The sequence below is a fragment of the Larus michahellis genome, chromosome 4 (assembly GCF_964199755.1).
Source record: "Larus michahellis chromosome 4, bLarMic1.1, whole genome shotgun sequence".
In the NCBI taxonomy this organism is placed as follows: domain Eukaryota; kingdom Metazoa; phylum Chordata; class Aves; order Charadriiformes; family Laridae; genus Larus; species Larus michahellis.
In genome coordinates, this window is record NC_133899.1 from 21,580,585 (window position 1) to 21,607,481 (window position 26,897).

The 26,897-nt window shown below is 54.5% G+C and overlaps 1 protein-coding gene across 1 annotated transcript in view; it reads right to left on the reverse strand.

The window, feature by feature from the left end:
- The window catches only part of HYDIN (HYDIN axonemal central pair apparatus protein), a 188,174-nt gene that overhangs the window by 41,379 nt on the left and 119,898 nt on the right, over positions 1-26,897 (reverse strand). The window contains exons 25-36 of the mRNA XM_074583386.1: positions 13,780-13,966; positions 11,703-11,837; positions 10,738-10,947; positions 9,703-9,840; positions 6,768-6,945; positions 6,139-6,269; positions 5,260-5,393; positions 3,271-3,407; positions 2,266-2,393; positions 1,958-2,149; positions 1,405-1,554; positions 130-369 (exon numbers count right to left, since the gene is read on the reverse strand). Of these exons, the coding sequence (XP_074439487.1) occupies positions 130-369; positions 1,405-1,554; positions 1,958-2,149; positions 2,266-2,393; positions 3,271-3,407; positions 5,260-5,393; positions 6,139-6,269; positions 6,768-6,945; positions 9,703-9,840; positions 10,738-10,947; positions 11,703-11,837; positions 13,780-13,966 (1,960 nt within the window). The remainder of the gene's footprint in view (positions 1-129; positions 370-1,404; positions 1,555-1,957; positions 2,150-2,265; positions 2,394-3,270; positions 3,408-5,259; positions 5,394-6,138; positions 6,270-6,767; positions 6,946-9,702; positions 9,841-10,737; positions 10,948-11,702; positions 11,838-13,779; positions 13,967-26,897) is intronic.

The following is a 26,897-nucleotide window of genomic DNA, read 5'->3' on the forward strand; positions in this document are numbered from 1 at the left end:
TGGCTGATCCCGAAACACCACCAGGCTTTTCCCTGGAGATGCCTCCACCTCCCTGGCACGAGCCTTGGAATGGGGGAGCGCTGTGAAGCTACGGGAGCACCCACCTGGGGTCCAGACCTTCCCTCTCACCTGCTCCTCAGCAAGGTACTGCTGGTCGAACTCCAGCGAGTAAAACTCGATGGGGAACTCGCATGGGTTCCTCACCACCACTGTCCCCTCAGCCCCACGGCTGTACGGCAGCAACGGTCCCAGTTCAAGCATCAGGGGGCTGAACTCCAGCTGTGGCTCCAGCCCACGGCCCGAGACCTGCAGCTGGAGGTGTTGGCTGCTCTGGCAAATGTGAATCTTCAGCTTGCTTCTGTAGGACTTCTGAAAAGAGAGAAGTGCAGAAAGCTCCTCCATGAAGTCCCAGGTGACAGGGCCTCAAATTCAACCCTTGCCCCAAGGTCAGTGCCTCTAAGGTGAACGGAAAACAGGTATTTACGTATAGCAGGGGCTACAGCATCTGCATGCTGGCTCTGAGTAACCGGGATGAATCCTGGCCTGGAGTGTAACTGGATATCAGGTATCAGATGGATCTAAAATGGTCTGTCAGATGTTTTCATCTAGTCAGGAGGGAGCGCAATGCTCATGAGAAAGGTCCTTGGGGTTATGCTGCCCGCACAGAGACCTGGCACTGCTGCATCAGGCAAACGTCAGCTACACGAGAGGCAGGTGAGCTCTCACTGGCTAGAAATAAGGGTTGTCTTCTCTGGTCGAAGCCAGACACGGGGTGGTTACATCTATACTAGCAATTAAAACATCCCTGGGACTGATCCCAAGCAGGGAAGCACCCTGTGTTCATACCGTTACATACTGCCAGTTTCCAAGTAACGGCGGCCACGTGCAAACTGCCTTTGGGAACGCTCCGTCACGCGAACTGCCCGGGAACGTGCAGGCAGGCTGGGCCAGAGCCACGGGGACAGCACGCCACTACAGGTGACTGTCCTGCTGGGCCCAGGAAGGTGTCTGGTGGCTTGTTTTGTCCACTGGTACCAGCAGGATTAGCCTAGATGGGCCCTCTCCAGGGTTAGCCATCCCCTGCGAGCGCGGCAGCTGCTCTGCATGAGGGCACTGCAGCCTGCAAATATGCCCAGGCAAAGGGGAAGACAAGGGGAAAAAGGAATAAAAGGAATATTTCCCCGCCCGTGCCGAGAGGTAACCCCACTGCAGTGCCCTGATGCTCTCCGTGCCAGGTCCCCATCGGGATTTCAAAGCGCCTTGAGAAGAGGGTGCAGCAGGGGAAACTGAGGCACAAGTGGGTCAGGGGCTTGCAGAAAGCTCCATGTGGAGGTAGACCTCATCTCCTGCTCCCTACCACGCTGCCCTGCCAGACCTCCTGGGGGTGACACCCGCCGATCTCACCTCTTCCGTGGGTGAAAACCTGACTCTCACGTTGCATCGCTGTCCTGGACTGAGGGCTCCAGCCGCCGGCAGCGCCTCAAAGGCGCAGGGCTTGGCCTTCAACTCCTGGAGCAGCTTCCGACGCACATTCGCGGGCAAATGTTTGTCCACCTGAGCACAAAAAAAAAAAAGCAACTGCGTGAGGTCTCCTTGGTCTGCGAGGACAGACCCTTGGTTCCTGCCATGCTCTGAGATACTGTCAGGGTGCTGAGAACACCCACGTCAAACCAGTCATGACCACCACTGGCCAAGAACAGCAGGGAAACCACGCAGGAAGGGCAGGCAGGTGGGGTGGCACTGTCCTCAGAAGAGGAGGAACGGGTGAAGGTGGCAGAGAAATGAAGCAGCAGCTAATGAACAGGTCCAGGTGCGCCAGCCTTGCTCTGTATCCTCAAAAGCTTCCTCAAACGAGCCGTAGCCCAAGCGCTCGAGGAGCCACAGAGGCAGTAGAGGCAAGAGAGGCAAAGAAAACCCAAGCAAGAAGTTCCGTGGTACACATGGGTCTGTGCTTTACCTTTTTAACAGGCTCATTCACGGTGATGAACCATTTACAGGGGAGCTGGAGCCGATTGTGGAGCTGGATGGTTTCTTCTTGGCACTGCCCACACTGGACAGCAGAGAACTCCAGTCTGTCCCTGGAGAGGCAGAGGGACGGCACAGCCACGGTGGCACGGAGGCGGACGTGAAACGTGGGGCCTCCTGCTACCTAGTGAAGGAGAAAGCATCCAGCTCAGAGCCCAGGTGACATCTGCTGCTGTCCCCAACCTGACACCTGCCCCGAAAGGTGGCACAGGCACAGGGAGGTGAGGAAGCATGTGGTACCTTGATGGGCAGGAGCACGTCCACCTCTCCCAGCGGCAGGTTAGCGCTCTGTGGGTCGAAGCGCACTTCGAACGTTTCTGTCTCGCAGTAGGGCAGGTGCTTCACACGGTCCAGCTCCACACTGAAGCCTGGAACAGATGGAAATAAAGCAGCTGAGACACACAAGTGACATGAAACGTGTCACGAGCGCGTTAAGGCCACACGGGTGCCCTGGCTGGCAGCTCTGTGAAGGACCCGTTGCACCTCCGGAGAAGCCTGCTGCATTTTCTCCCTTGTCACCACTCAGGGAGAAAGGGTTTTCACAACCAGAATCTAATGCCCACATGATAAAAAGGAAACATCAGCTGAAGAGCAATTTCTTCATCAGGCCTTAAGGGGAAGGATGCACAGACCTCTCCAAAGGAGAATTTCCAACTAAGATTCCCCCATGCCGTGGTGTTCCCTGGACAAAACTTAGTGTTGTGGTCACCTGTGGTCAGGTGGTCTTCTGACACCTGACCACCCCTCGGACACAGTGAGTCACCATTTGCTGGTACTGCAGCCTCACCTCAAGGCCTCTTTGGGAAGCCCATTTTGATACACCAGAGGACCTCACAGGCTGTTTTCTCAACAAAGGCTCAACAGAAGCGCTATGACGTTATGAACTTTAAACAACGCATTTTTTCCAAACCACAAAGGGTCCATCTGTTTGCAACACAAGCCCACAGGGCCCACAAAGAAACTCAGATGATGCTCATGGTTGCCAAGAGCAGAAGATGCTGAGAGGTGACCAAGGTGATCAGCCCACCTAGCCCCTGCAATGAAGTGTTAGGACAGTCGCAGAGAGGTAGGCCAGGTCTCTGGGCACTGCTGGCCAGGAGAACTCAGGCTCTAAAGCAGGGGGCAGGGGGTCCTGAGGAAGAAAAACCAATACAAACACTCCAAAAACCTCCCCGTGTCTGGTGGCTTCAGCTAATCTGGCAGAGCTCCTTCAAGGCCACATGAAGGCTCTCCCGCACTGGTTACCTGTGTCACGCAGGACCCGTCCAACGGCGTGGAAGGACACAGGGAACTGCCCGGTGTTGGTGATCTTCACGATGTGTGTGTGGATGTCACCGAGAATGACGTAGCCAAAGTCCAGGACGTACTCAGGCAGCTCAGCTCTGAAAGGAGGAGGAAGGACAGGCCTTAAACCACAGCCTGGCTACATTTCGAGGTGGATAGAAGATGCAAATAAAGTGGGTATTTCTGTATTCACAGCTGTAAAAACTCAACTCAAGCCCGTGAAACCCAAGGCCTGACCACCTGGTAATAAGACTTTGGTAAGTCATGAGGAGTGGAGGTCCTAGGTTTTATCAGCTACCAATGGGACCTTAAAATAAAACTGGTTTAAAATGGATACTGGTCACAGCTCCTCTGCTACAAAAAGCCATCGTGGATAAATAAGTCCACTGGATCTTGCCCAGTCTCAATGAAACTGCTAAGCCTGGTGTAGAGCCCAGGCCTGAAATCGCTTCAGGACCTTGCAATAAGATTTGCCTGCACGGGAAATGTTCACCGTCACCAGATCTGTCCCTGAAGCAGCACCAGTAAATGCAGTAATCAACACCTACAAGATTCACGGGAAGGTTTTTTCCCAGAGCAATCCCACTCGGGAAAGCACATAAATCATCTCTTTTGCAGAGCATCTTCTTCCTGAACTGGAGCTTACCATGCCCGTGCCTCATCACGAAGGAGCTAAAGGGAAGGACCAAGTTACCTAGGTAAGCCCTGCAGTCCCACCGGCATCCAAGCCACGTGATTTAGGGTTCGTCAAGGGTTCATCGACCTGAGCAGGGATGGTGTCTGTGCTGTCTGGAAGATGGTCTGCCCTGGACCCCCTCAGTTCTAAGAACAGAAGCCAGCATCCATGGGGAGCTGAGCATCCCCCAAAGCTCAGGGTGGCACTGTGGAAGTGAGGACACTCAGCTGCTCACAGGGAGCACGTCAAAACCATCAGGATCATAGAATCATTATGGTCGGAAGGGACCTTTAAGATCATCGAATCTAACCATCAGCCTAGCACTGCCCAAACCACCACTACCCCACGTCCCTCAGCACCATGTCTGCTTGACTTTTGAATACCTCCAGGGATGGCGACTCCACCACTGCCCTGGGCAGCCTGTTCCAAGGCTTGACAACCCTTTGGGTGATGACATTTTCCCTAATCTCCATCCTAAACCTCCCCTGGTGCAACTTGAGGCCATTTCCCCTTGTCCCATCGCCTGTTCCTTGCGAGAAGAGACCGACCCCCCCTGGCTACCCCCTCCTTTCAGGGAGTTGCAGAGAGCGAGAAGGTCTCCCCTCAGCCTCCTTTTCTCCAGGCTGAACACTCCCAGCTCCCTCAGCCGCTCCTCATAGGACTTGTGCTCCAGACCCCTCACCAGCTCCGTTGCCCTTCTCTGGATACGCTCCAGCCCCTCAGTGGCTTTCTTGTGGTGAGGGGCCCAAAAGTGGATGCAGCACTCGAGGTGGGGCCTCACCAGTGCCAAGCACAGCGGGACCATCACTGCCCCAGTCCTGCTGGCCACACTATTGCTGATATGGGCCTGCTGGCTGCCTTAGCACACTGCTGGCTCATATTCAGACGCTGTTGACCAACACCCCCAGGTCCTTCTCCACCAGGCAGCTCTCCAGCCACTCTGCCCCCAGCCTGTTGCATCCATGGGGTTGGTGTGACCCAAGTGCAGGACCCAGCACTTGCCCTTGTTGACCCTCACACCATTGGCCTCGGCCCATGGATCCAGCCTGCCCAGACCCCTCTGCAGAGCCTTCCTGCCCTCAAGCAGGTCGACACTCCCACCCAACTCGGTGTCATCTGTGAACTTACTGAGGGTGCAAGACCTTTCAGACCCTTTCTGAAGTCCCCAGTTATTCCCAGCTCTGCAGACACAAGGAGCTCTCAGGAGCACCCAACAACTGCTGAGTGTTACCCTTGGGGCACCTGGAGATAGGGGTAGGGGAGGCCCCACTAACTTGAGAAGCCTCCGACGAGCACGCTGGTCAAAGGCGGCGTTCCCCGGGGGACCGGAGGCGAGAGCTTTCTGCAGCTCCAGGGCATGTTCCTCTATCAGCACCTGCTCCATCTGCATCTGCAGCCGAGGGTCCCACTGAGGAAAGGAAAGACAGTGGCTGGTTGGCAAAGGTCCTTCCCAAGGCACAGGCTTGTCTCTGAAAGAGGATCCCACCCTGCTCTTGTTGAGAGGGGTGATGGGGTCCTCCTGTCTTGCTGCTCAGTGTCTGCGACACCTCCTGCTCTCTTAGCCAGGACCTTATCTCGAGGGAAACGAACTCCAGCATCTTCGCCGGCCCAGTCACTGTTATAAAAGCTGAGCTGGCCAGACAAACAGACAAACGAGCCAGGAACCTTCCCGAGCTCCAAGTATTTGCCTGCCCCCAGCCAGTGCCAAAGCAGCTGGGACAAAAGCTCTCTTGAAAAGGGAACCACGACGAAGCTGGTGCCTCTTGGAGACAAACACTGACAGCAGAGTCCCAGGGTGCAGCCAGGCTGCTGCTACTAAGCTCTGCAAACCTGGCAGGGCTCAGGCTGTGAGCTACAAACAGCCCAGCGATGCCCTGCAGCTCCTTCAAAGTACCGTCAATTCTATCACTTGAGCACGGCCACCAGGACCTCTCCCTGGTGCGGTCAGGAAGCTCATGTGTGTACGAGAGCGACAACTACCAGAGGTGGGCAGCCCTGGGGCAACGCTGAGCTAATGCAGCGTCATGGCCAGGTGTGGGCAAGGAGGTCCCAAGTGCCAGCAGGGCACCAGGAAGCCTGCAGCGGGGTGCGAGGGGACAAAAGGACAAAGGGGGAGGGTGGCACATGCCAAACAAGGCAGCAACCGTTCTCACCACGGTGTCCCAGTCGTCCGTGGATGGCTCTGTGGCCGCAGCCTCCCCCAGAGCAACTGCTTCCTCTCTCCGGCTGTCATTTCCCATCTTCTCTTTCACCTCCTTGAGCACCTTCTCATATTTTTCATTTCCTGGAGGAAGAAAACATCCACAAATAGAAGCGTGGGCACAGCGCCACTGAAGCTGGGAAGCCCTGCTCCCCTGACGCTGAACTCTCCCAGAAACACGCTCCTCGAGCAACGTATGGAAAGCGGACGCTGCTTTTCCTCTATGAATCCTGCCGTTCACTCCCACCCACCCTCCGCCCCACGAAGGGACATCTCATCCCCTCCAATGTGATGCAAACCCACCCCTGCCAGCTTGTATTACAGCTCTCCCCAGCATTTCTGTCTAGCCATCATCTTCCCAGGACTCCGACAGATATGCTGGCAAGCTCTTGCAGGATGGTTCCTGGGGCAAAGCCCACATGGGCTTCTAGAAATTCAGGAAGCAACCAGAGGGCTGAGTGTTGGTCTGACAGCCCCGAAACCCCCAGGCTTGGTGGATGTGAGTGTGAGCTGCCCTACAGGCATATGCCATGGGGGGAAAAACCGGAGGACCTTCCCGGGGAGTGGACAGGCAGTGCTCACCTTTGATGCTCCTGGGCAGGTCCAAGTAGATCCTGGGAAAGATCCCCTCTCCTTTGAGGGAAATTTCTGCTGGCTCCAGGTGACCCACTTGGATCTGGAAAGTCCTGCAGAAGATTCCAGGCGCTCCTGGCAGGTAATAGACTTTCAGCACTTGCTCCTTGCCAGGTCCGATGTAACCCTGCAGGGCGTGGGAGAAGAGGGAGGGAATGCACCAAAGAGCGTTTGGCGGAGGGATGTCTCCGACAATAGACACGCTGAGAGAAGAAGGCAGGTCCTCATATATAAGAAAATAGCAGACAACATCGCCTTCTAGCTCTCTCGTATCTAAAAGCTGAAGCCTCCTACCCCGGGATGCAGTATGTCCTTGTAGGGATGCGTTCCACGGGACGGACCTACAGCCTGCCCTTTGCTCAGCTCTTCTGCTCACGGTGCTTACCCTCCGCTAGCAAGAGCCAGAGTGAGTAAATAAAAGCTCTTTCAACCAGCCCCTACGGGAGACGAGTGAAGTGCCCGCGCCCTCAGCGGGGCCAGCAGCTCCTGCCACAGCACGGCGGTGGTTCCTGGGCTGGTGTCCCCTTACTAATGCCCCCAAGCAAACATCTCCTGCCTGTGCGCTTACAGCGAGGGTGCGCTATCCCGACTCACCATGACCTGCAAACGTACATCTCTGGAAAAGCAGGAGCAGAGATTAGGATGAGATCTAGGGAAGAAGGTGTTGCCGGGAAGGGCACCTCCTCTCCAGGCTTCCAGAAGGACCGTCCGAGCCCCGGGCTGCGCTCATGCCAGCCAGGTCAAGAGGAAAGGTAAGAGACAGCAACACTGCTCTGGGCGACAGGACACAGCCGCCCCCCGCGTGTGGGGCTGGACCCTCAGTTCCCCGCTCCCCTCCATGCCACAGGGAGAAGCTGCGGAGCAGGATGGATCCTGCTGGGTCCCCTGAGCCCTTGCTCCAGTGCACAAGGCAGCGGCAGCGAACGCCAGCCCCGGTGATGCTCTTCCAGCAACAGCCACACAGGTTCCAAGCAGAGCTGTGTCTTCGGATGCTCGCAGGAAGAGGGCATCAGCGTGTCATCCCTCGTAGGAGATAGGCACCAGGAGACGCGAAAGCCATTTGGCTTCCTCTTCCCATTGCCAAAAGGGACATTGTCCTGGGTTGAGCCACACGGGACTAATTTCTCTTCTGATGCCAGGGAAAAGAAGACTCTAGTGTCTGAATTAGTGAAAATATTTACTTTAGAGCCAGCTCTGGTATGTGGGATTCAAGGTCTCAGTGGTTTTGAGCCTTGCCAGGTGCGGGGATGAGGAGAAGCGAGACCTGGACACTTGACCCAAGCTGCCAACAGGATTATTTCATACCATGAACGGCACATTCCATAGAAATCAGAAAGTTTGCTGAGGAGTTTCTCTCTCCCTTGATGGTGGTGGCCCAGAGAATTCCTCGCCCCGGTGCCAGAGCCCTGAGCCCTTCCCTTCCTCCCGCAGCCCTCGCAGGGTGCCACATCGGCTGTCCCTGCAGGGGGGACGGCTTCTGCTGGGGAACGGGCTGGGAATAGTCCTTGTATATCTTATATTAGTATTGGGATTAATGCTGGTTCTTTAGTATTATTGTTAACTATTTAGTCTTATCCTATTAAATCTATTTATATTTCAACCCTCGGGTTTCCTTGTTTTCCCTGGGTGGGGAGGGCTCATCGGGTGAGAGAATAATTGTCTAAATGACAATAAATTGTTGTGGGTTTTCTTAAACCATAACAGACAGAGATAGGAACGCTGTTCCAGCTTGAAGATATCTGCGGAGCACCGAGGAGTGAGACGCTCCTAGACCAGCCCGCTCCTGTGCACGGAGCTGCACCGGCTGGTGATGGGGCGATGCTGCAAACTCTTCTCCTTCCCATTCCATCCCTGCTCCTCCCTGGCCCCCTCCCTGCCCCACAGAGCAGCAAAGCTGTGTTCAGTTCTGTGCTCCCCGGTTCAAGAAGGACAGGGAACTGCTGGAGAGGGGACAGCAAAGGGCTACCAAGATGATGAGGGGACTGGAACACCTCTCTGATGAAGAAAGGCTGAGGGATTTGGGTCTCTTCAGTCTGGAAAAAAGATGACTGAGGGGGGATCTCATCAACGCTTATAAACACTTAAAGGGTGGGTGTCAGGAGGATGGGGCCAGGCTCTTCTCAGTGGTGCCCAGCGACAGGACAAGGGGGAACGGGCACAACCTTGACCATAGGAAGTTCCATCTCAACATGAGGAGGAACTTCTTTCCTGTGAGGGTGGCAGAGCCCTGGCACAGGCTGCCCAGAGAGGTGGTGGAGTCTCCGTCTCTGGAGACATTCCAAACCCACCTGGACGCGTTCCTGTGCCACCTGCTGTGGGTGACCCTGCTCTGGCAGGGGGTTGGACGGGATGATCTCCAGAGGTCCCTTCCAACCCCACCATTCTGTGATGCTGTGAAACCTGGAGGAGGGAGGGACCAGTACAGGGGCTGTTACAATTTCTAGCAAAGGAGCTTCATGCCCAAGCAAGACAGCATTTAATTCTCACCTGGTTATTGCTGGCAGGGGACAGGCAGGGACAAGGAATAAGTCCTGTCTGATCACACAACCTGGGTAAGGTGACCCTCAGGAGACCTTGGATTGTCCGCCTCCAATGCCAGTGCCACCAGAGCTCGGCAGCCGGGGCCCAGCGAGCCACCCCAGCACCCCTGCCTGTGACAGCAGAGCCACCCGCCAGCAAAGGCCATTAAGGGAATTTATTAGGACGGTGTTGGCTTGACCTTCTCTGTCCCCCAGCAGCAATTGCTTATGGCCCTGTCTCTCCTGGCTGCCTTTTTTTTTTTTTTCTTTTTCTTTTATTTCCCCCCCCACTTTTTTCCCCCTACAGCCCCCCATCCTGGGCAGCCTGACCCAGGGTTAATCACTCGTGCCACCTCCATACTCACTGCGCTGGGCACGGCCAGGGGCACGCCGGGCAGGGGGCTGGCAGCAGCGGCCGCGCTGGGGCTCAGCACCGTGTAGGTGAATCCCACCTTCCCGCTGTTCCGCAGGCTGACCTCCGCTTGGGTGACTTCGTTGAACAGCTGAAGAGGGGACAGAGGAGCGGGAAGTCACAGACACAGGTCTGCTATGCTGGGAATCTTCCTTTTCCATTGGGTTGGAAGCAAAGGAACACAAAGCAGCAGCAGGGACCGCAGAGGAGACCCGGGCGCTCGCCTCTCATGACTTAACCTGGGCAACCCACAGCCACCGGGTACCTCTTAGGCCGGCACAGGAACAGATATTTACGGCAGCATGCAGAGGTGCGACAACAGCCACCTAAAAGTCAGCAATGACTAAAGCAGGAGATAAAAGCTCTCTGCTCTTTGAGGTGCCGTCTAACAGCTGAAACAAAGGAGGAAGCATCGAGGCATTTCAGAAGAAGAGGCACCCGCCCGCAAGGATTCGCAAGTGAAATACAAGCAAAAAGGGAGACACATGGTGCAACACATCCAGGGCCAAGAGCTGGAAACATCTGTGGGGGGTTTTAATTGAAAAGAAGTAAAACGGGGATTATTCCGGGACATTCTCTCCAGCTACAGGGAGTGAACGCCCAAGTCAACTTCCTCCTTGGTTTATTTTGTTCATTAATCAAGAACACTAAAAGAGGGCACCTCCTTAGGCCTCAGGCGCTAAGAGCGGATCAGCAGATGGATGTCTCGGGGACACGTCCCTCTGGAGATGCCTGCTGGGATCAGGAGGCAGTGTGAGTTATCTTGAAGAGGAGGAACTGCCAGCTTTGTTGCGGGGGGGGGAGTGGGGGTGGAGATGGCCATCAAAAACCAACTTGGGTGCAGGACATTGCGCTCAAAGGTTGTACTTCCAAGCCATAGAGCCAACAAAGCAGCTGGGATGGGGAGAGAGCCCAAGACCTTGGTGGGCAGGAACCCGCCAGTGCTGGTTTGAAGACAAGGACCTCTGCCAAGAGAAGCGTGCGGTACCTGCAGCCCGCAGTCGATCTCCGTGATGTCCAAGAGGTAGTTGATGAGCGAAGCTTCCCCGCTCAGTGCAACCTCGTAGGTTGGGCCTCCCTCCACCCTGCAGAGCGCCATGACACGGGCGACGATGTTTGCGTGGCCAAAGAAGGTGAACGTGACCCGCTGGCTCTCGCCCGGCTGCAGCACACCGTACAGTGGCAGGATGTCAAAAACCTGGAGGTAGGGGAGGAGAGAGATTGAGATGTCAGGCGTGGAAATCAATGCAGAAGAGCAGCCATGGCTTGGAGCAAAGGACAGACATGGCTGGAGAGGCATCTTCCTCAAACACAGGCAAAACCATCCTAAGAAGCTGTGGCTGCCCCATCCCTGGAGGGGTTCAAGGCCAGGCTGGACGGGGCTTGGAGCAACGTGGTGTGGTGGGAGGTGTCCCTGCCCAGGGCAGGGAGGTTGGAACCAGATGATCTTTTAAGGTCCCTTCCAACCCCAACCATTCTATGATAATCTCATCCTGCATCCATTCCACTTAACAGTGGAGGGACCACGGGAAAAAACAATCTTCTCCCATACCTCCTAAATTAACGCATTAATTAACACACTACATTAAAGTAATACGCGAGGTCTCCTGGCAGCAAGAAATTCTCTCTGCTGCAGAACTGGCCTTTAAAAAAAACACTTTTTACTGCCTTCAGAAAAACATGAGCCCCGGTGAGAGGTGTGAGCCCTGGGGGGAGGACTCCAGCCCGGCTCATCTGACTCCCGATGCTTTTGCCCCTCTCCCCGATTCACGTGCTGCTCTCTCTCAAGACACTACAGCAAAACCTACTGCAGAAATTGCCTATCGGCCACTTGGCTAGGAACAAGATGGATAAAACCCTCCATGGGCGCTGCATGCGTGATGTCCTCGGTCAGCCGTACGACATGTCCTGCATGTCCCCTCCAATGACCAGTTTGTCACCAGGCCCCCTTACCTCCTCCACTCCCAAGGTGAGAGGTTCTGCCTCTACGAACTGCATCAACTCCTTGATCTTCACCGAGCTCTGAGTCTCTGCAGCACCTTCCAGCTCCACAGCACCTTCCAGCTCCCCAGCAGCGGATGGCAGCAGCTGGAAAACAACCACCATGGGCCGCAGTAAGCAGCTGGCTGGTCTGGGTGAGACCACTTCACTGCAGGCTCCACCACCTCATCAAGCCAGGAGCAGCTGAGAGGGGACCTAGGCACAAATCAAGTAGGGGTATGTCTATGCCATCAGTTGAGTGTGGGTTCAAACCCAGAGATGAGACGTGGGCTCCATCTGCACTTCCTACATGCAACCTTGCATGAGGAAGGTGCGTGCACCCAGCACTCAGTCCTGGCAGAGACCTCAAAGGCATTTTGCACCCTCGTGCCGGCCCACCTTCACTCGCTCCGGCCCAAGGAACGTGCTGAGAATCCCCTGTCTGGACAGGTTAGGTTCTCCCTGACAAAAATAAGAACACAGCTGCAAGCGAGGAGTATCAAAACCAGGAAAATAAGGACTTAGAAACTGCTTAGATGGTGCTTAGGTTTCATCTCATGCACTCATCAGTGCTGGAGAACTGGGCATCTCTGCCAGGGCATTCTTCTCCAATGGCACCTTCCTGAAGAAGGCTGCCAAGACGTTTTTCTGTCTTGCAGCAGCTGAAACCTGGTGGTTAACCTCAGAGGTGCCATCTTTCAAAAGGAACCTTGTTCCTGGCTTCTGACCCCTATTTATAAAGAAGGGCTTTTTGATTGCCCTTGAAGGTTAAGAACACCCGGTTCTTCACGCATGTGAAGAAGTGCTTCGTGCTGTGGCCTTGACTTCAGCCAGGATATTTATGGGACATCTTCACACCTCATCGGAGGTTACATCTCCCCAGGAGATAAAGCACCAGGGAGGGCAGAGTCTTCTCCTGTTTTGACGTTCTTTCTGTCATCTCCGCATTTTCAAACCTAGCAAAGCTTTGCCAAGCACGTATTCCGAAAGATCCTAACCACATCTTTCCCAGGCCTGCAGTCTCCCACTTTCCTAGAGAGGTTATATGGACATTGCCTTGATATAGTGACACAAGCAGGAGATTAAACTGCAATCCACGTGTATCCTTTGAAGCAATTTTGGATCCTACTTAGCCACGTCCACTTGTATTTCCCTGGTCTATTTGTGCGCACATGGCAACAAAGCAGGAAATAAAGATTATTCCGTGCTTCTGTCCGAAGACATTCAGCCATGCTATTCTTTATGTCTACAGGGTATCATTTTTCCTGATTCAGAAAAAAAATAACGCAGTCATAACATTAATACTGCCGATATTTGGATGCGAGCAGGTGCAACCCCTCTCCTTGAACTTAATGCCAACGCTGGCGCTTTCAGAGCCTCTCGTGCTCTCTTCCGTCCTTTTTTTTTTTTTTATTGCCCCAGGAGCAGCATCTGTCCCACGTGATGCAGAACAAGGTGCCAGCTCCTGCCAGGCCCAAGGTCAAGCTCCAAAGCAGCGAGGTTCACCAGGAAGGTCAGCAGATCAGAGGCCGTTTTCAAAGCCAGGAGGAAGGGAGAGTGACTTTGTTGGCAACGCCTTGTTTTATAAAAGACGGCTCTGTGGCCGTCACCGCAATAGCAGGTCTTGGGGGAAGGCAGAGGCGCGAAAACGGGTGGCTCTGGCTGGGGTTGAGAAGGTGGTACACGGAGATCAGTACTCGGGAGGGCTTGACACAGGAAGGGAACTGGAAGCCTTCGCATCACGAGGCAGACAAACGCCTCATTTCATGTTGTAAAAAAAAAAAACCACCAAAACCCAAAAAAACCAACAACAAAACAACAAAAACCAAAACAAAGCAAAAAAATCCCAAACCCAGCGTAAGTCGGGAGAATCTGAGCAGGCTTCTCAAGGCAGAACCATCCTATTTCTCCTTCCCCATGTCCAACCACTGACCCTGCTGCTGCCCAGCCCGCGCTCCGGGCACATGAAAGCAGAGCAGCAAAAAGGGAGGCTGGCACGAGCACGGCTTTTCAGGGCCGAACTGGGGGAGGCAGTAGGAGAAAAATCTACCTTTGCTTCCAGGGAGTCATCTGCTGGCTCTTGGGCAGGATCCCCCACGGTTCCCAGGGCTTCGGCTGGCTCCTCTGCGCCCCCATCTCTGGAGCTGCTCTCTGCAGACGCTGAGCGCTCCGACCGGGCTGCCTCTTCCTTCTGTGGCCGGGGTTTGATGAAAAATTTAGGTGCTGGAGGGCTGAACCTGGAAAACAACATAACTTTGGTCACAGACCCGCAGTGGGAGGGACGGAAGCCTGCACGAGCAGCTTCCAGGCAGGATGCGGCCCCTGGGTGGGTGCTGGTGGTGTGAGCTCAGTGACGGGGGGGCCTACAGGGGAGATGGGGAGGGACTCTGGAGCAGGGAGGGGAGCCATGGGACGAGGGGGAAGAGGGTTTAAACTGGAAGAGGGGAGATTTAGCTGACATCTGAGGAAGAAATTGTTTGCTGTGAGGGTGGTGAGCCCCTGGCCCAGGTTGCCCAGAGAAGCTGTGGCTGCCCCATCCCTGGAAGGGTTCAAGGCCAGGCTGGACGGGGCTTGGAGCAACCTGGGCTGGTGGGAGGTGTCCCTGCCCAGGGCAGGGGGTGGCACTGGGTGGGCTGTAAGGTCCCTTCCAGCCCAAACCATTCTATGATCCTATGGGTCTGACCCAGCAGCTCCAAAACCAGGATGGAGCAGGTCAGCCCCTGGGGTGCCCAGGGACAACGTCCCTCGCTGCTGGTATAACAGTGATGCTGGCAACTGGTCTCACGGAGACGTGGAAGAGGACAGAGGCAAAAAGCGCAGTTCAAAAGGAAAAGACAAACTGCGCGAAAAGGTGATGCTGAGCTGCGAAGTGGCAGATGCAAAGAGTGATGAGCCAGCACAGACCCACCTGGAAGTGGCCTCCTGGAAGCGGCCTCCTGGAAGCATCCACCCCACGGGGACTATGCCCTCCCCACCCCAAGGGCCAATGCCAGAAATTTTGCAGCTCTACTAGATATTTATTGCAAATATTTCCCCTGACCATTACCTGCAGCCGTAGGTCAGTACAAGCAAGCAGCAATGCTGATGGCTTTCTCCAAGCGCCATAGGGCAGGAGAAGGGCTGGAGCCCGCAGCCTGCTGTGCCCTGACCACCCCCCAGAGCCCAGCATCACCCAGGGACACCCACGGAGCCCATCGTGGGACATCCTCACACAGAATCACAGAATGGCCGGGCTTGGAAGGGACCTCTGGAGATCATCCCGTCCAACCCCCTGCAGAGCAGGGTCACCCACAGCAGGTGGCACAGGAACGCGTCCAGGCGGGGTTGGAATGTCTCCAGAGACGGAGACTCCACCACCTCTCTGGGCAGCCTGTGCCAGGGCTCTGCCACCCTCACAGGAAAGAAGTTCCTCCTCGTGCTTAGGTGGAACTTCCTATGGTCAAGTTTGTGCCCGTTCCCCCTTGTCCTGTCGCTGGGCACCACTGAGAAGAGCCTGGCCCCATCCTCCTGACGCCCACCCTTTAAGTGTTTATAAGCGTTGATAAGATCCCCCCTCAGTCGTCTTTTTTCCAGACTTGAAGAGACCCAAATCTTTCTTCATGAGAGAGGTGTTCCAGTCCCCTCATCATCTTGGTAGCCCTTTGCTGTCCCCTCTCCAGCAGTTCCCTGTCCTTCTTGAACCGGGGAGCCCAGAACTGGACACAGCACTCCAGATGCGGCCTCCCCAGGGCAGAGCAGAGCAGAGGGGGAGGATGACCTCCCTCCACCTGCTGGCCACACTCTTCTTGATGCCCCCCAGGATGCCATTGGCCTTCTTGGCCACAGGGGCCCATTGCTGGCTCATGGTCATCCTGTTGCCCACCAGGACTCCCAGGCCTCTTTCCAGAGCTTTACACACAAGGTAACGCGGAAAATGCCAAATTCTAGGCAGGGACTCGCACTTAAACAGCCCATTGATCCCTGATGAGCGCCAAATCAGCAGCCATTAGGACTTTGGGGAAGGAAGCTTTATAGTCATTTTTAATCAATACACTGCAACCGTGGATGGCAAGATGCAGGTCCCTGTCATCCCGCAGGAATTCCCCGGGCGCAAAACTGCGGCTCTAACTGCAGCCTGGGCTAAAAGAGCAGCAGATCTGCTGAAACAAGGCTGTAACCCATGCAGAACTCACCCACGGCGCGATTACCTCCCTGGCAGTTTCTAAACTCAGACTGCTTGAGGACCAATTCGGCAACCGATTCAGCAACGCAGTGTAACGGCCTGTTTTATGAACGGAGCCGAGTTTATAGTTTGACCAACATCTGTCAGTAAAAAGTACACGGTTTAACATTTGCCATCGCACCCAGGTGACTCTGATCACATTCCCTGTTTAAATCACAGCAGGTGCTCACAGTAACTGGGCTCATATTTCTAGTCCCACCTGGAGGGACACATTCCAGCCATGCCTGCCTGTCGCCGACCCTATTCCCAAGTGTCCCCCCTATAGGCAAACAAGGCAGATCTTCACAGCAACCTGGATGCTTCATTCCCAGCTGGGAATTCAGTGCCCTTAACGATGTGCTCCCAAATGAATATTTTTGTCGTTAGCTTCGTAGCTCATTATGTAAGGCTGCTTTTCATTTCTGGGTTAGAGGCTTGATAACCCCCGAGAGATCCCACCTGACTTGTCCTTCCTACAACCACACACAAGAAGGCGGCTTGGCCCGGCTGAGCTCCTCTGCAGCCCCCACTCCGCCTGCTGCTGGGACCCCACGGGGGACCCCAAGCGAGACCTGGGCACTGTCGTCATGGGAGAACAAACCAGGACTGGAGGGGACGAAGGCGCTCGCCAGCCCCTGCAGATCATCGCCCATCTCCAGTCCCACCTGTGCAACCTTCGCCCCTCTCAGCCGAGTCACCTCGATATGTGTCGGGGTGCCCTGATGGGCGACCAAACTCCAGCAGCCCCTGCCTGGGGCATCTACCTAAGGGTGAAATAAATTCAGCTCAGCTGCGACAACGGTGCCTCTGGGCAGCCTGCGGCTGAATGCCACCTCTCCCTGGTGACGTGGGACATGCCTGCAGAGTAGGGGTACTAACATCCAGGGCCGGGAGCACCTGGAAGTCCTCCAGCTGCGCACCAGTCCGTGCACCAGTCCAGCGCGTGGGTCCAGCCCCAAACCTGCCGCCATCCATCCTAGCGAGGAAATGAAAGCACGGCTTGTGATAAATACTGCAGGTTAATAACAGCTCCTGAAGGAGAGGTAAACCCCCGAGATGGGGAAAAAAAAAATAATCCATAATCGTTTATTAAATTACCTTTAGTATTATAGAATGGTTTGAGGCAACTTCACGGGACCGCGGCGCCTAGACAACAACAATATTTTTCACTCTAAAGCAGAAGCCCTCTGGGACCTGGTGCTGGGAGATGATGTGATTAGCGAGTCCTGCTGCGGAGAAGCACAGAGAACAGCGAGGGACTTTTTCCAGGGGAGGGGGGGAAAGTCAAAAATGAATAACATGAAGCGTGCCGTGAAAAGGAAGAGAGCGAGGAACCCAAGGTGCCAACAGAAAGCTGATCCCTGGGACAAGAAATCTTCCTGGCGCTGAAGGAAAGGGGGTTGTCTTCCAAAAGGAGAAGGGAAGGCAACAGGATGTTCAGCAACAGTTCAGGCTTCAGGCAGCTCTTTCTCTGATGTGAATCGGGACTTTCTGGGCATCCTCCAGGACCTTCAGGCCGAGGTTGTGGGCGCAGGGAGGAAGGCAAGGAGCAGAAAGCAGTTCCTCCACCTGCAGAGAGGATCCATCCCAAAACAGAGGGGCCAAAGGGCTGTGGAAGTGCCTCCACCAGCACCGCGGAGCTGAGACAAGGAGCCTCCACACATAAGCAGGTCAGTCCGAAGCTGGAGTGGCTGACAGCAAGGTGTTAACCCCCTCTGGGTCTGTCTCACCCAACCTGGTCACCTCTCAGATGAGATGAAAGTCAACCACGAATTAACAGTAGGGATTTAATGGCAGTGCAGGTGAATTAACAGCAGGGAGACAGACGGCCTTCTTGCTAGGGCCAGGACAACCTTGTGCCATCCATCGTCCCCAACCTCTGAGACGTTAGGAAAAAGAAATAAAATAAAAAAATTATCTCAGCTCATCTCCTGGTTGCTGAGCCTGGCAGGGACACGGCTTCACACCGCTTCCCACACCCGCCTCCCAAAATAGAGGAGCTAGAAATCACACCGCTTCCACAAGCTTCATGTGAAGATTCACGCGGGATGATGTGACACACCCCCCCTCCTCCAGCTCAGGCTGTGAGAGCCGGCAGCATCAGGACAGTCACCCCCAAAACCGTAACGGGAATGTCTGAGGTCCCTGCAACCCCTGCCAGCACCGGGGACACGTGCCAGAAGCCACCACCCCACGGTACCCCCACGCGGAGCATCCTTGCCTGGTCCTGCACCCGTTCGGCACAGCCACGGCACCGGGTGAAAAGAAGCCTCCCAACAAAGTACTGACTCTTTTCAGCTTATCCCAGGGTTGAGCACTGGAGAACACCTGAACGGCACCCCACGAGGCATCTAAACAGGCTTACAGGCCCCTACGATGCCCTTTTGTTTCTCCTTGAGGCCACCAGATGCATATTAAGGCGGCACTTTGGAGCAAGCCACAGACAGCTCAAGGGTGTGTTTGCAACTCAAAGTAAAATAATATCGTACAGGAGTAAACTGAGAATCTTCCCAGCATACCATGTGGGAGCACTGGGCTTGAGCTGGGCCACCTGGCCAGCAGCTGAAAGAGATGGTGGCGATGGTTTGTCCTCATCAACAGTGACTGTTAAACTACGTTTTGTCCAAACGGCCCTGAATCCTATTTCTTTGCTGGGATAAGCTCCTCTGCTGATCTATGGTTTGTGTATTTACTGAACCACCCATTGAAATTCAGACCGGGCAGCGGAGAGAGAGAGAAGATAACCAACCGCAAGATCCAACACCTCCAACTTCTGTCTTGCATGCACTGGAAACGACGAAGCTGGACTCAGCGTTGATCTGAATGCAGTGAGCAGTCCCGGGGACGTCCCACTGTGACCAAGTATTAATTAGCTTGAAGTTAACGTGCCGTTTTAACGGCCACTTACTTATTCGAGGCAAAAAAAAAAAAAAAAAAAAGTCAGTTTTGAGAGACAAGGGAGAATTTGGATTTCTCGTTTGAAACTGGAATTGCGTAGGAATGGATGCAGGGATGTTACTACTGAAAAGAAGCAAACGCAAGTTATAGCCCCGGAAGAAGTCTCCACTGGCTTTACTGGAGTTATTCTGACTTGCGCTGATTTTACAGACGGCAAAACATTACCCCTTAGAGGTCCTCTCCTTCCTCATGTTCTGCACATCGGCCAGGGGATTTGTAAGCATCAGGTGAGGCGGTAGGACGCTCCCGATTCTCCATCGGACAGAAGAACGCTTCTCCATCAGACTCCGGCCCAAGGTCCCTCTGAACAAATCATCAGCTCTAACGTTAAATACAATTTGTAGTCTTTGTTCAAAATTAAACAAGCCCTGACAGCTGTAATTTGGAGATGCCGGTTAAAGTAATCAGCACCAATTACAATCTTACCAGCGACTTTAAAAATCAGCTCTGCAAACAGAGGGCTGCAGTGACTCCCATGACGGATGGCAGAGGAGGCGAGACGTGCTCCAGCCGTCTTTGTGGCGGGGACCCGGACACTCACCATTTTAAGATGATGTCTCCGTGTGGGCAAGCCTGAGAGCTTGGCAAACCATGACGGGTATGGCTGCAAGGGTTAAATCCAGGAGGAAGCAGGGGGGAGCCAGAGAACTGGTTGAGCATAACCAGCTGAGAACATCAGGCTGTGTTAGACAGGCAAGCAGAAGGCTCCCAGCCATGGGAAGAGAGATGTTCTGCATCTATCCTCTCCTTGGGGTAAAGGCTGCAGGAGACCAAAGCTGGATCTCAACAAGTTTGCGAAAGGGATGAGCAGGACACAGCCTGAGATGGGAGGGACCAGGCTGGGGGGGCTTGGCAGGCCAGCTTCACCCTCCAAGAAGCCAAAAAAGCAGCTCAAGCCTGAGCTGAGGCATCCCAAGGGTTGAGGACCAGCATGTACCTGGGCTCCCCTGCCCCCCAGCCGGTATCACTGTCCCTCCACAGTGCCAAGGGCAGAGCGAGGAAAAGGAAGGAGATGAAATGATGGAGCGCATCCCGAAGTCCTCACGTCCTTGCTCGTCTCCACTGCTTCTGCTGAACCCCAGAAGGTGTCTCCACCGCCCCGCGCTGATGCAGGCCGCCCAGCACGGCCTGGGGCGGGCAGCAATGCCACAGCCCAGCGCCTTGTCCCAGCGGGTCACCATGGGGAAAGGCAGAAGAAGGGAAAACAGCCACGATAACAAATGCAGAAGAAAAAAACAAGCCAAAAAATGCCCCGGGTTAATATCCTTCCTAGGGTCGCATCCCAAAATAAATCAGAGAGACGCCGAAGCTCCACCCTGCCAAGTACGCCAGCATCGCCATCTGTCCCCTGTCCAGAAGGAGCAGGGCTTGTCACACCAGCAGGAATCACAGATCTAAGGCTGCGCATGGCTTTTACCCTGATTTATACGGCCGGTGTAAGTGGCTGGTTAGCATCACTCTCGAGTTATTGTTAAAGGTCACTCACAGAGTACAACAGAATTCCCCTCTGCTTTACCGAGAGCAAGGCAGACGTACTCCTGGGAACATGCTCACCATCCAACGGCCCCACCGAGCTCCTGGGGACAAGGTGAGAGGGACAACCAGACAGGACTGGCCTGGTGCAGATGACATTGGGGACAGCTGGGGAGAAGCGTGGGGTGATGGAGGTGGAGTGGGAGCGGGGACGGTTACCACCGCAGAGGAAGCCAACAAAGTGAGCTCATAGTTGGAAAGGTTTCCCCCGGAGGAGAAAGACGACTCTCCTGAGGGCAGAGCGGCTGAAAAGGCGGCATTAATTGAGTCAGGTGCTCTCAAAAATGCACGGCACACCAGCTGGGCCACAAGGACCCTTGGGGTGCCCGACCTGCCGGGGACTACTGCCTCCCTCCGCTACGCACGGCAGGGAATCAATCAATCCTTCTGGCACCATCCCACACCACTAACTCCGAGGTGGGCATCTCACCGGGCTGCCCCACTCCTGGCAGAGCCCCGCTGAATCTCCCGTTGAGCTGAAGTCCTCTCTCCGAGCTGCTGTGCTGTAGAGAGCAAAAGCTTTTCCCTCTCTTTGCCCCCGGCTGCCTCCCTCTCCGAGTCAGGAGATAGAGATTTACAGTGATACAGCCCTAACATCCCCAAATCCTCACCTGGGCTGTCTGAACACAGCGTCCACACTCTCTTAACCCAATCGCTACTTGTTCTCGGAGTTGGCAAAGACGATCCACCTGCTTCTGCGAGCAGCACGACCATCTATGCTCCTGCGAAGCTACAAGGGCAGCACCAACAGCACCTTTTCACACTGTGGCTATTTTTTAATTTATTTTTTTTTTTTTTAAGCAGGGTCATTTAACAGAGTCCATCGCATGAGGCAGCTCCTCACACAGAATCACAGAATGGTGGGGGCTGGAAGGGACCTCTGGAGATCATCCCGTCCAACCCCCTGCCAGAGCAGGGTCACCCACAGCAGGTGGCACAGGAACGCGTCCAGGTGGGTTTGGAATGTCTCCAGAGACAGAGACTCCACCACCTCTCTGGGCAGCCTGTGCCAGGGCTCTGCCACCCTCACAGGAAAGAAGTTCCTCCTCGTGCTTAGGTGGAACTTCCTATGGTCAAGTTTGTGCCCGTTCCCCCTTGTCCTGTCACTGGGCACCACTGAGAAGAGCCTGGCCCCATCCTCCTGACACCCACCCTTTAAGTGTTTATAAGCGTTGATAAGATCCCCCCTCAGTCGTCTTTTTTTCAGACTGAAGAGACCCAAATCCCTCAGCCTTTCTTCATCAGAGAGGTGTTCCAGTCCCCTCATCATCTTGGTAGCCCTTTGCTGTCCCCTCTCCAGTAGTTCCCTGTCCTTCTTGAACCGGGGAGCCCAGAACTGGACACAATCCTCACCTAGAGCACACGGAGCTGGTGGCCATGGCAGCGCTCCCCCCCAGCACAGGGGGATCTCAGCATGGGCAGAGCTCTTCCATGACGTGCTCTGTAAGCATCACTGGCAAAGAAACTGTTGGGGGACCAAAATATCGGCTTTGGCCAGTTGGCTTTTAAAGGAACAGCAAGCACTGCTTCTGCTCCGCTCCAGGACCAGCTCCTGCCTCCCCTGTGATACAACAGGGAACAGCACTGGCACGTGCCACCCTCTCTGAAAAAGAAATCATGGCAGGGGCTTGGACTAGATGATCTCCAGAGGTCCCTTCCAACCCCACCATTCTGTGATTCTGTGATCATGTCTTAGGAAACGATCTCTGTGACGGGTACTCCCCTTGTCTGCCTTAAACCGGGCCAGTAACCAGCAAGGAATCTGAAACCCACCCAAAATTCATGCTGTCCATCCACCATCCCAAGATCGGCCTCTTGAGTGGAAAGAGTGGCCATCCAGAAGGGCAAGCACCAGTTTCACTCGGGGCTGAAAGCTGGGACCAGCAGGAAAGCTGGGCTCTCCCATCATCTCTGCACTGGGAAGCACTTTGGGCTAGAAGGAATCAGGACCAAAAAAAACCCAGAACCAAACAGTGCAGATTTACACCCAAAACCATGTGAAGATTTGGCACCTGGATTCAAATTTGGCTTGAGCACCTTCTCCTAAGTGTTTAAAGCTTTCTCAGCTGCCCTGTGAAGATGGGGATGCACCAGCAAAGAGCAGGGCGACACTAGAGATGACACCCTTGGACAGAGCGATGCCCGTGGGTTCAGCTGGACTCTCCCTTAAGGAAAGCTTGTGGGAAGCAGGAAAAAGAGCAAAGGGTGAGAAACAGCTGGAGAAATGAAGAGAAACGCAGTCTGGAAAATGATGTCACCTTACTCGTGCAATGACAGCAGCAAATAAAGAGGAGTAAACAGCCTCTCCCGCCACCCAGATTTCGTCTGATGGCTTCCCTACTCAGTGCTCTGCCAGAGAGACGGAGCAGAAGCGGCAGCAGCGGCTCCCGAATCGATGCTCTCGCTCTGCCTCAGCCAGGCAGTTCCCATGGACAGAAAAAAAACAAAACAAAACAAAACAAAACCACCACCCCCCCCCCCTAAAAATAAAATATCAACATTTAGTTTCATAAACAGTAAAGCTCTGCGGAGACAGGCCCTGAGTGGCGGCCCAGAGGGAATGAATTAAAGCACGAGCCACCCCGGCAGCGCAGGCATGATGGCGTTCATGGGGAGGAGGACACTGCTTGCAGTGCAAACGTAGCTCGGGCTCCCGCCGCATGCCCTGGGTAATGAGGATGTTCACATGTTTTGAAAGCAAAAGCGAGGGGTCGGCTGCTCCCCGGGTTTGCTGGCTGACCATCGCTGGCAGAGCAAGAAGAAGTCACCTTCCAGCCAGCGTTTGCTGACGGGCTGTAAAACCAGAAGGCAACCCCCAGTCAAGCGCAGCCTGGTCGGGGCGTGGATGACCCATGGACATCTCCCACGCTTTGCCCTGACGGCACAGGACAAAGCCAGGGAGACAGTCAGCTGTCCCAGACCACCTTGGGTGGGACGTGCAGTGCTCTCCACCCAAGCAAGGCTTTCTCCTTCGCCTCTCCTGCCCTCAATCCGCTCCTCCAACACCCCGCGGGGCTGCTCCCCAGTCCTCCAAGGCGAATGAAAGCTCTTGGGGTCTGTCACCCTTGTGGAAAAAGAGGAGGCTGAGCCTCAGAAAACCCAAGCGTAATAGATAACGCAATTCCCACACAGCCATTCCGGGCTCCCACCTCCATTGCAACGGCCCAGCTAAAAGTCCTCCAGGTGTTGTCAGCATAACCAGCGGTCAGAAGGCCCCGGGCAACAGAAGCTGTCTCCAGCCTGCGGCTTCCCAGCGAATGAGCTGGGAAAAAAAGGGGTGTTGTGCTGGAAGGCAGAGGGGCAGGGGGTGCACAGTGAGGGTCACCGCGCTGAAGGTGAAGACAGAGAAGAGAAGCTTAGAGACCTGCTGCAAATGGGAAATCATCACACAACACACACATCCCGCCCCCCCCAGCCTTCATCCCGAAACAGCATCGCTGTACTGGTTTACGTCTCTAATATAGACAACAACTTATGCTCGCTTAAATCCTGGCTCCAAACCCCTCCTTGGCACTCACTGCCATTACTTTTTGTCCTCTCTGGGGGCGGTGGGGGGAACTGGTCATATATTTCCCCAAGTCTCCCCCTTGCTTCAGCTTCCCGGTGTCTGTGCCCACGAGTAACAGAGCCTCTCCGTAAGCCGCTCAACACCAGCCCGATGGCCACCCCAGAGGTGACGCTGGCCCGGCCCCCAGCCCTGGGCTCCCAGAGACTCTGGCCCCCAGAAGTAAGAGCCCACACTTCTCTGTTACGCCGAGCAAACCGCTTCTCCGCTCCTGCCAAACCACAGGCAGCTGAATCCGTCACGCCTCAGCCCTCCTTCTCCAAGTCACCCCCTGGGTTTAAAGCAGGAAAAGTAGCCCCCATGGGGCTACCAAAGCCCCGTCGCAAGGAGCCGATAGCACCAGGGGGGGTGAGAAGCCTCGTCTGAGGCTCCCCAGCATCAGGGGCACAGTGAACACACACATTCCTCATGTATATTCTCGCTGCTCACATTGCTGCCTCTCCCCTCCAGCGGCTGACGGAGCGCTGCTGTCAGATTTTTTGCCTTGCCCTGTTTTTCACTGTCTGTGTTTTCCATTTCTTCCTTGTTATAAAAACAACAAAGCCAAAAAAAACCAAAACAAACCACCAAACAACAAACAACTCCATCAAATATAACAGAGAATGTTTTTTTTTTTTTTTTTTTTCGGTCAGTAAGAAGGCTGGGATCTGGCTTGCAGGGTCCCTGCAGGGCACCCTGCCAGGGGACAGGGAAGGAGAGAGGGCAGAGGCACAAGAAATTGATGCTAGGGAAAGACGCGCTTGGGAAGAGAAAGGCTCTTAGTTTGTCCAAAACAAACTGGCAGAGAAAATCCTGGATGGAAAGGAAAGAGTCGTTTTCTACACGTTTAGCTCAACAGACCCTTTCCCCCAAGAATCTAACGGTGATTCATTACACTGGCTTCGTAGCCAAGAAGTTCCCACTCTCCAGAGCCGTCAGATCAACATGCGGAGGGGGCGTGACACGTGCCATGGAGGTGCAGAGCTCCCTGCTGAGCCCTCCTGGCACACAGACCGTCTGCACGCCTTAGCTCTGTCCCAGGGAAGGGAACGTGTCTCGCAGGAGGGGGACAAAGAGGTGATGCAGGAAGAGCAATGCTCGAAATAAATGACAAGGCATGGACCCCTAATAAAGGATGAAAACTCTAGAGAACAGCTAGGTTCGGGGACAAGCCTCTGGCAGCCTTTGTCACACGTCTCTAAGAAAATCCTTGTATATCCTTTGGATTTAATGTCTTCCTTTTGATGGGAAACCCAAACAAAGCAGAGGAGCTGGACGCTGCCCTTAGAAAAGGGGAGAAATCAGTCTTTCCAGAAGGAACCTTTAAGGTAAGAAGGACGATTAAATGCTTGAATCGGGTTCCATATCTACTGTGTGATTCTGGACATCCATTCCAACGTCGCAGAAATTTCTGTGCGCTTCTCAGCACAAGAAGGACACGGAGCTGTTGGAGTGGGGCCAGAGGAGGCCCTGGAGATGCTGGGAGGGCTGGAGCCCCTCTGCCGTGAGGACAGGCTGAGAGAGCTGGGGGGGTTCAGCCTGGAGAAGAGAAGGCTCCGGGGAGACCTTCCAGCCCCTGCCAGGCCCTAAAGGGGCTCCAGGAGAGCTGGGGAGGGGCTCTGGAGCAGGGAGGGGAGCCATGGGACGAGGGCGAGCGGGTGTAAACTGGAAGAGGGGAGATTTAGCTGAGATCTGAGGCAGGAATTGTTTGCTGCGAGGGTGGTGAGCCCCTGGCCCAGGTTGCCCAGAGAAGCTGTGGCTGCCCCATCCCTGGAGGGGTTCAAGACCAGGCTGGACGGGGCTTGGAGCAACGTGGTGTGGTGGGAGGTGTCCCTGCCCAGGGCAGGGGGTTGGAAATAGATGCTCTTTAAGGTCCCTTCCAACCTGAACCATTCTATGAGTCTATGAAAACATCATCTTGGAGCAAAGGCTGAACTCAGCTTTGAGCTATCAAAGGTCCAAGGGGTGAGGGGAGGCTATTCTCAGTCTGTCTCCAACCACCCAGGTCTAGAAGAGACATAACCATGAGAGATTTCATAGCTCAGCAGTTGGTGAGCCATAAATCTCTGAGAGTTGGCGCGAGTTGGGCATGTCCAACCAGGCAGCAAAGGCTGGACTGTGTTGCTTATACGATTGCTCTGCTCAAAGGAGCAGCAGTGACTAAAGGGTAAGGAGGGAAAAACGGGTTGAACAATTAGAAGAAAAAAAAAAAATAAATCTAAGCACACAGAACCTTGTCCAGGCAGAGAAACAACATTTTTCTCTCCCGGCCAAAATAAATGTGTGTCTTTGATGGATGCTGGGAGGCTCCGATGACGGGCTCCAGCAAGGTTAGATGTGTGGATAGTTAAATTCTATTGATCTCACCTTCATGAGACCTGATGTTTGATTCCCTCTATGTCAGACTGAGTTAGTTTGATCTGATAATTTAGAATACCAACAGTGCTTAATGCGGACCAGAAATAATATCTGACATGCTGCCCTTCTGCTGGGCTCTTAATGAGCAATTTGAGGTGTTAATAGCTTGGAGACCATCTTCATTTCCAGCTCTGCCACGGAGGATCACACGGTGTCTGCTGAGGGACCCGGAGAGAGTACATTACTGCTTAATTAACATGCAGAGCAGAAAAGGGAGCTGCGGTAACGGCCAGAGCGCTAACGAGCCAGCAGAGGGGCTATGCCAACCCCCTTCGGAGCAGAGGCTGCGATCCTGCCGAGCGCTCAGCACCCTCCGACTGCCACCGACACCGCAGAGCTGGACGGTTCAGCATCCGCTGGAAGAACCAGCGCCTGCAGGCTCAGGTCCAGCAAAGCCAATTTAGGTGGAGACTGGGTAATTAAAAGCTGAAAACTGATTCAGCATTCACATTTCCAAAACAAAACAAAAAAAACCAAAAAAACCCACCAAACCAAAAAACAAACCCTAAATTGG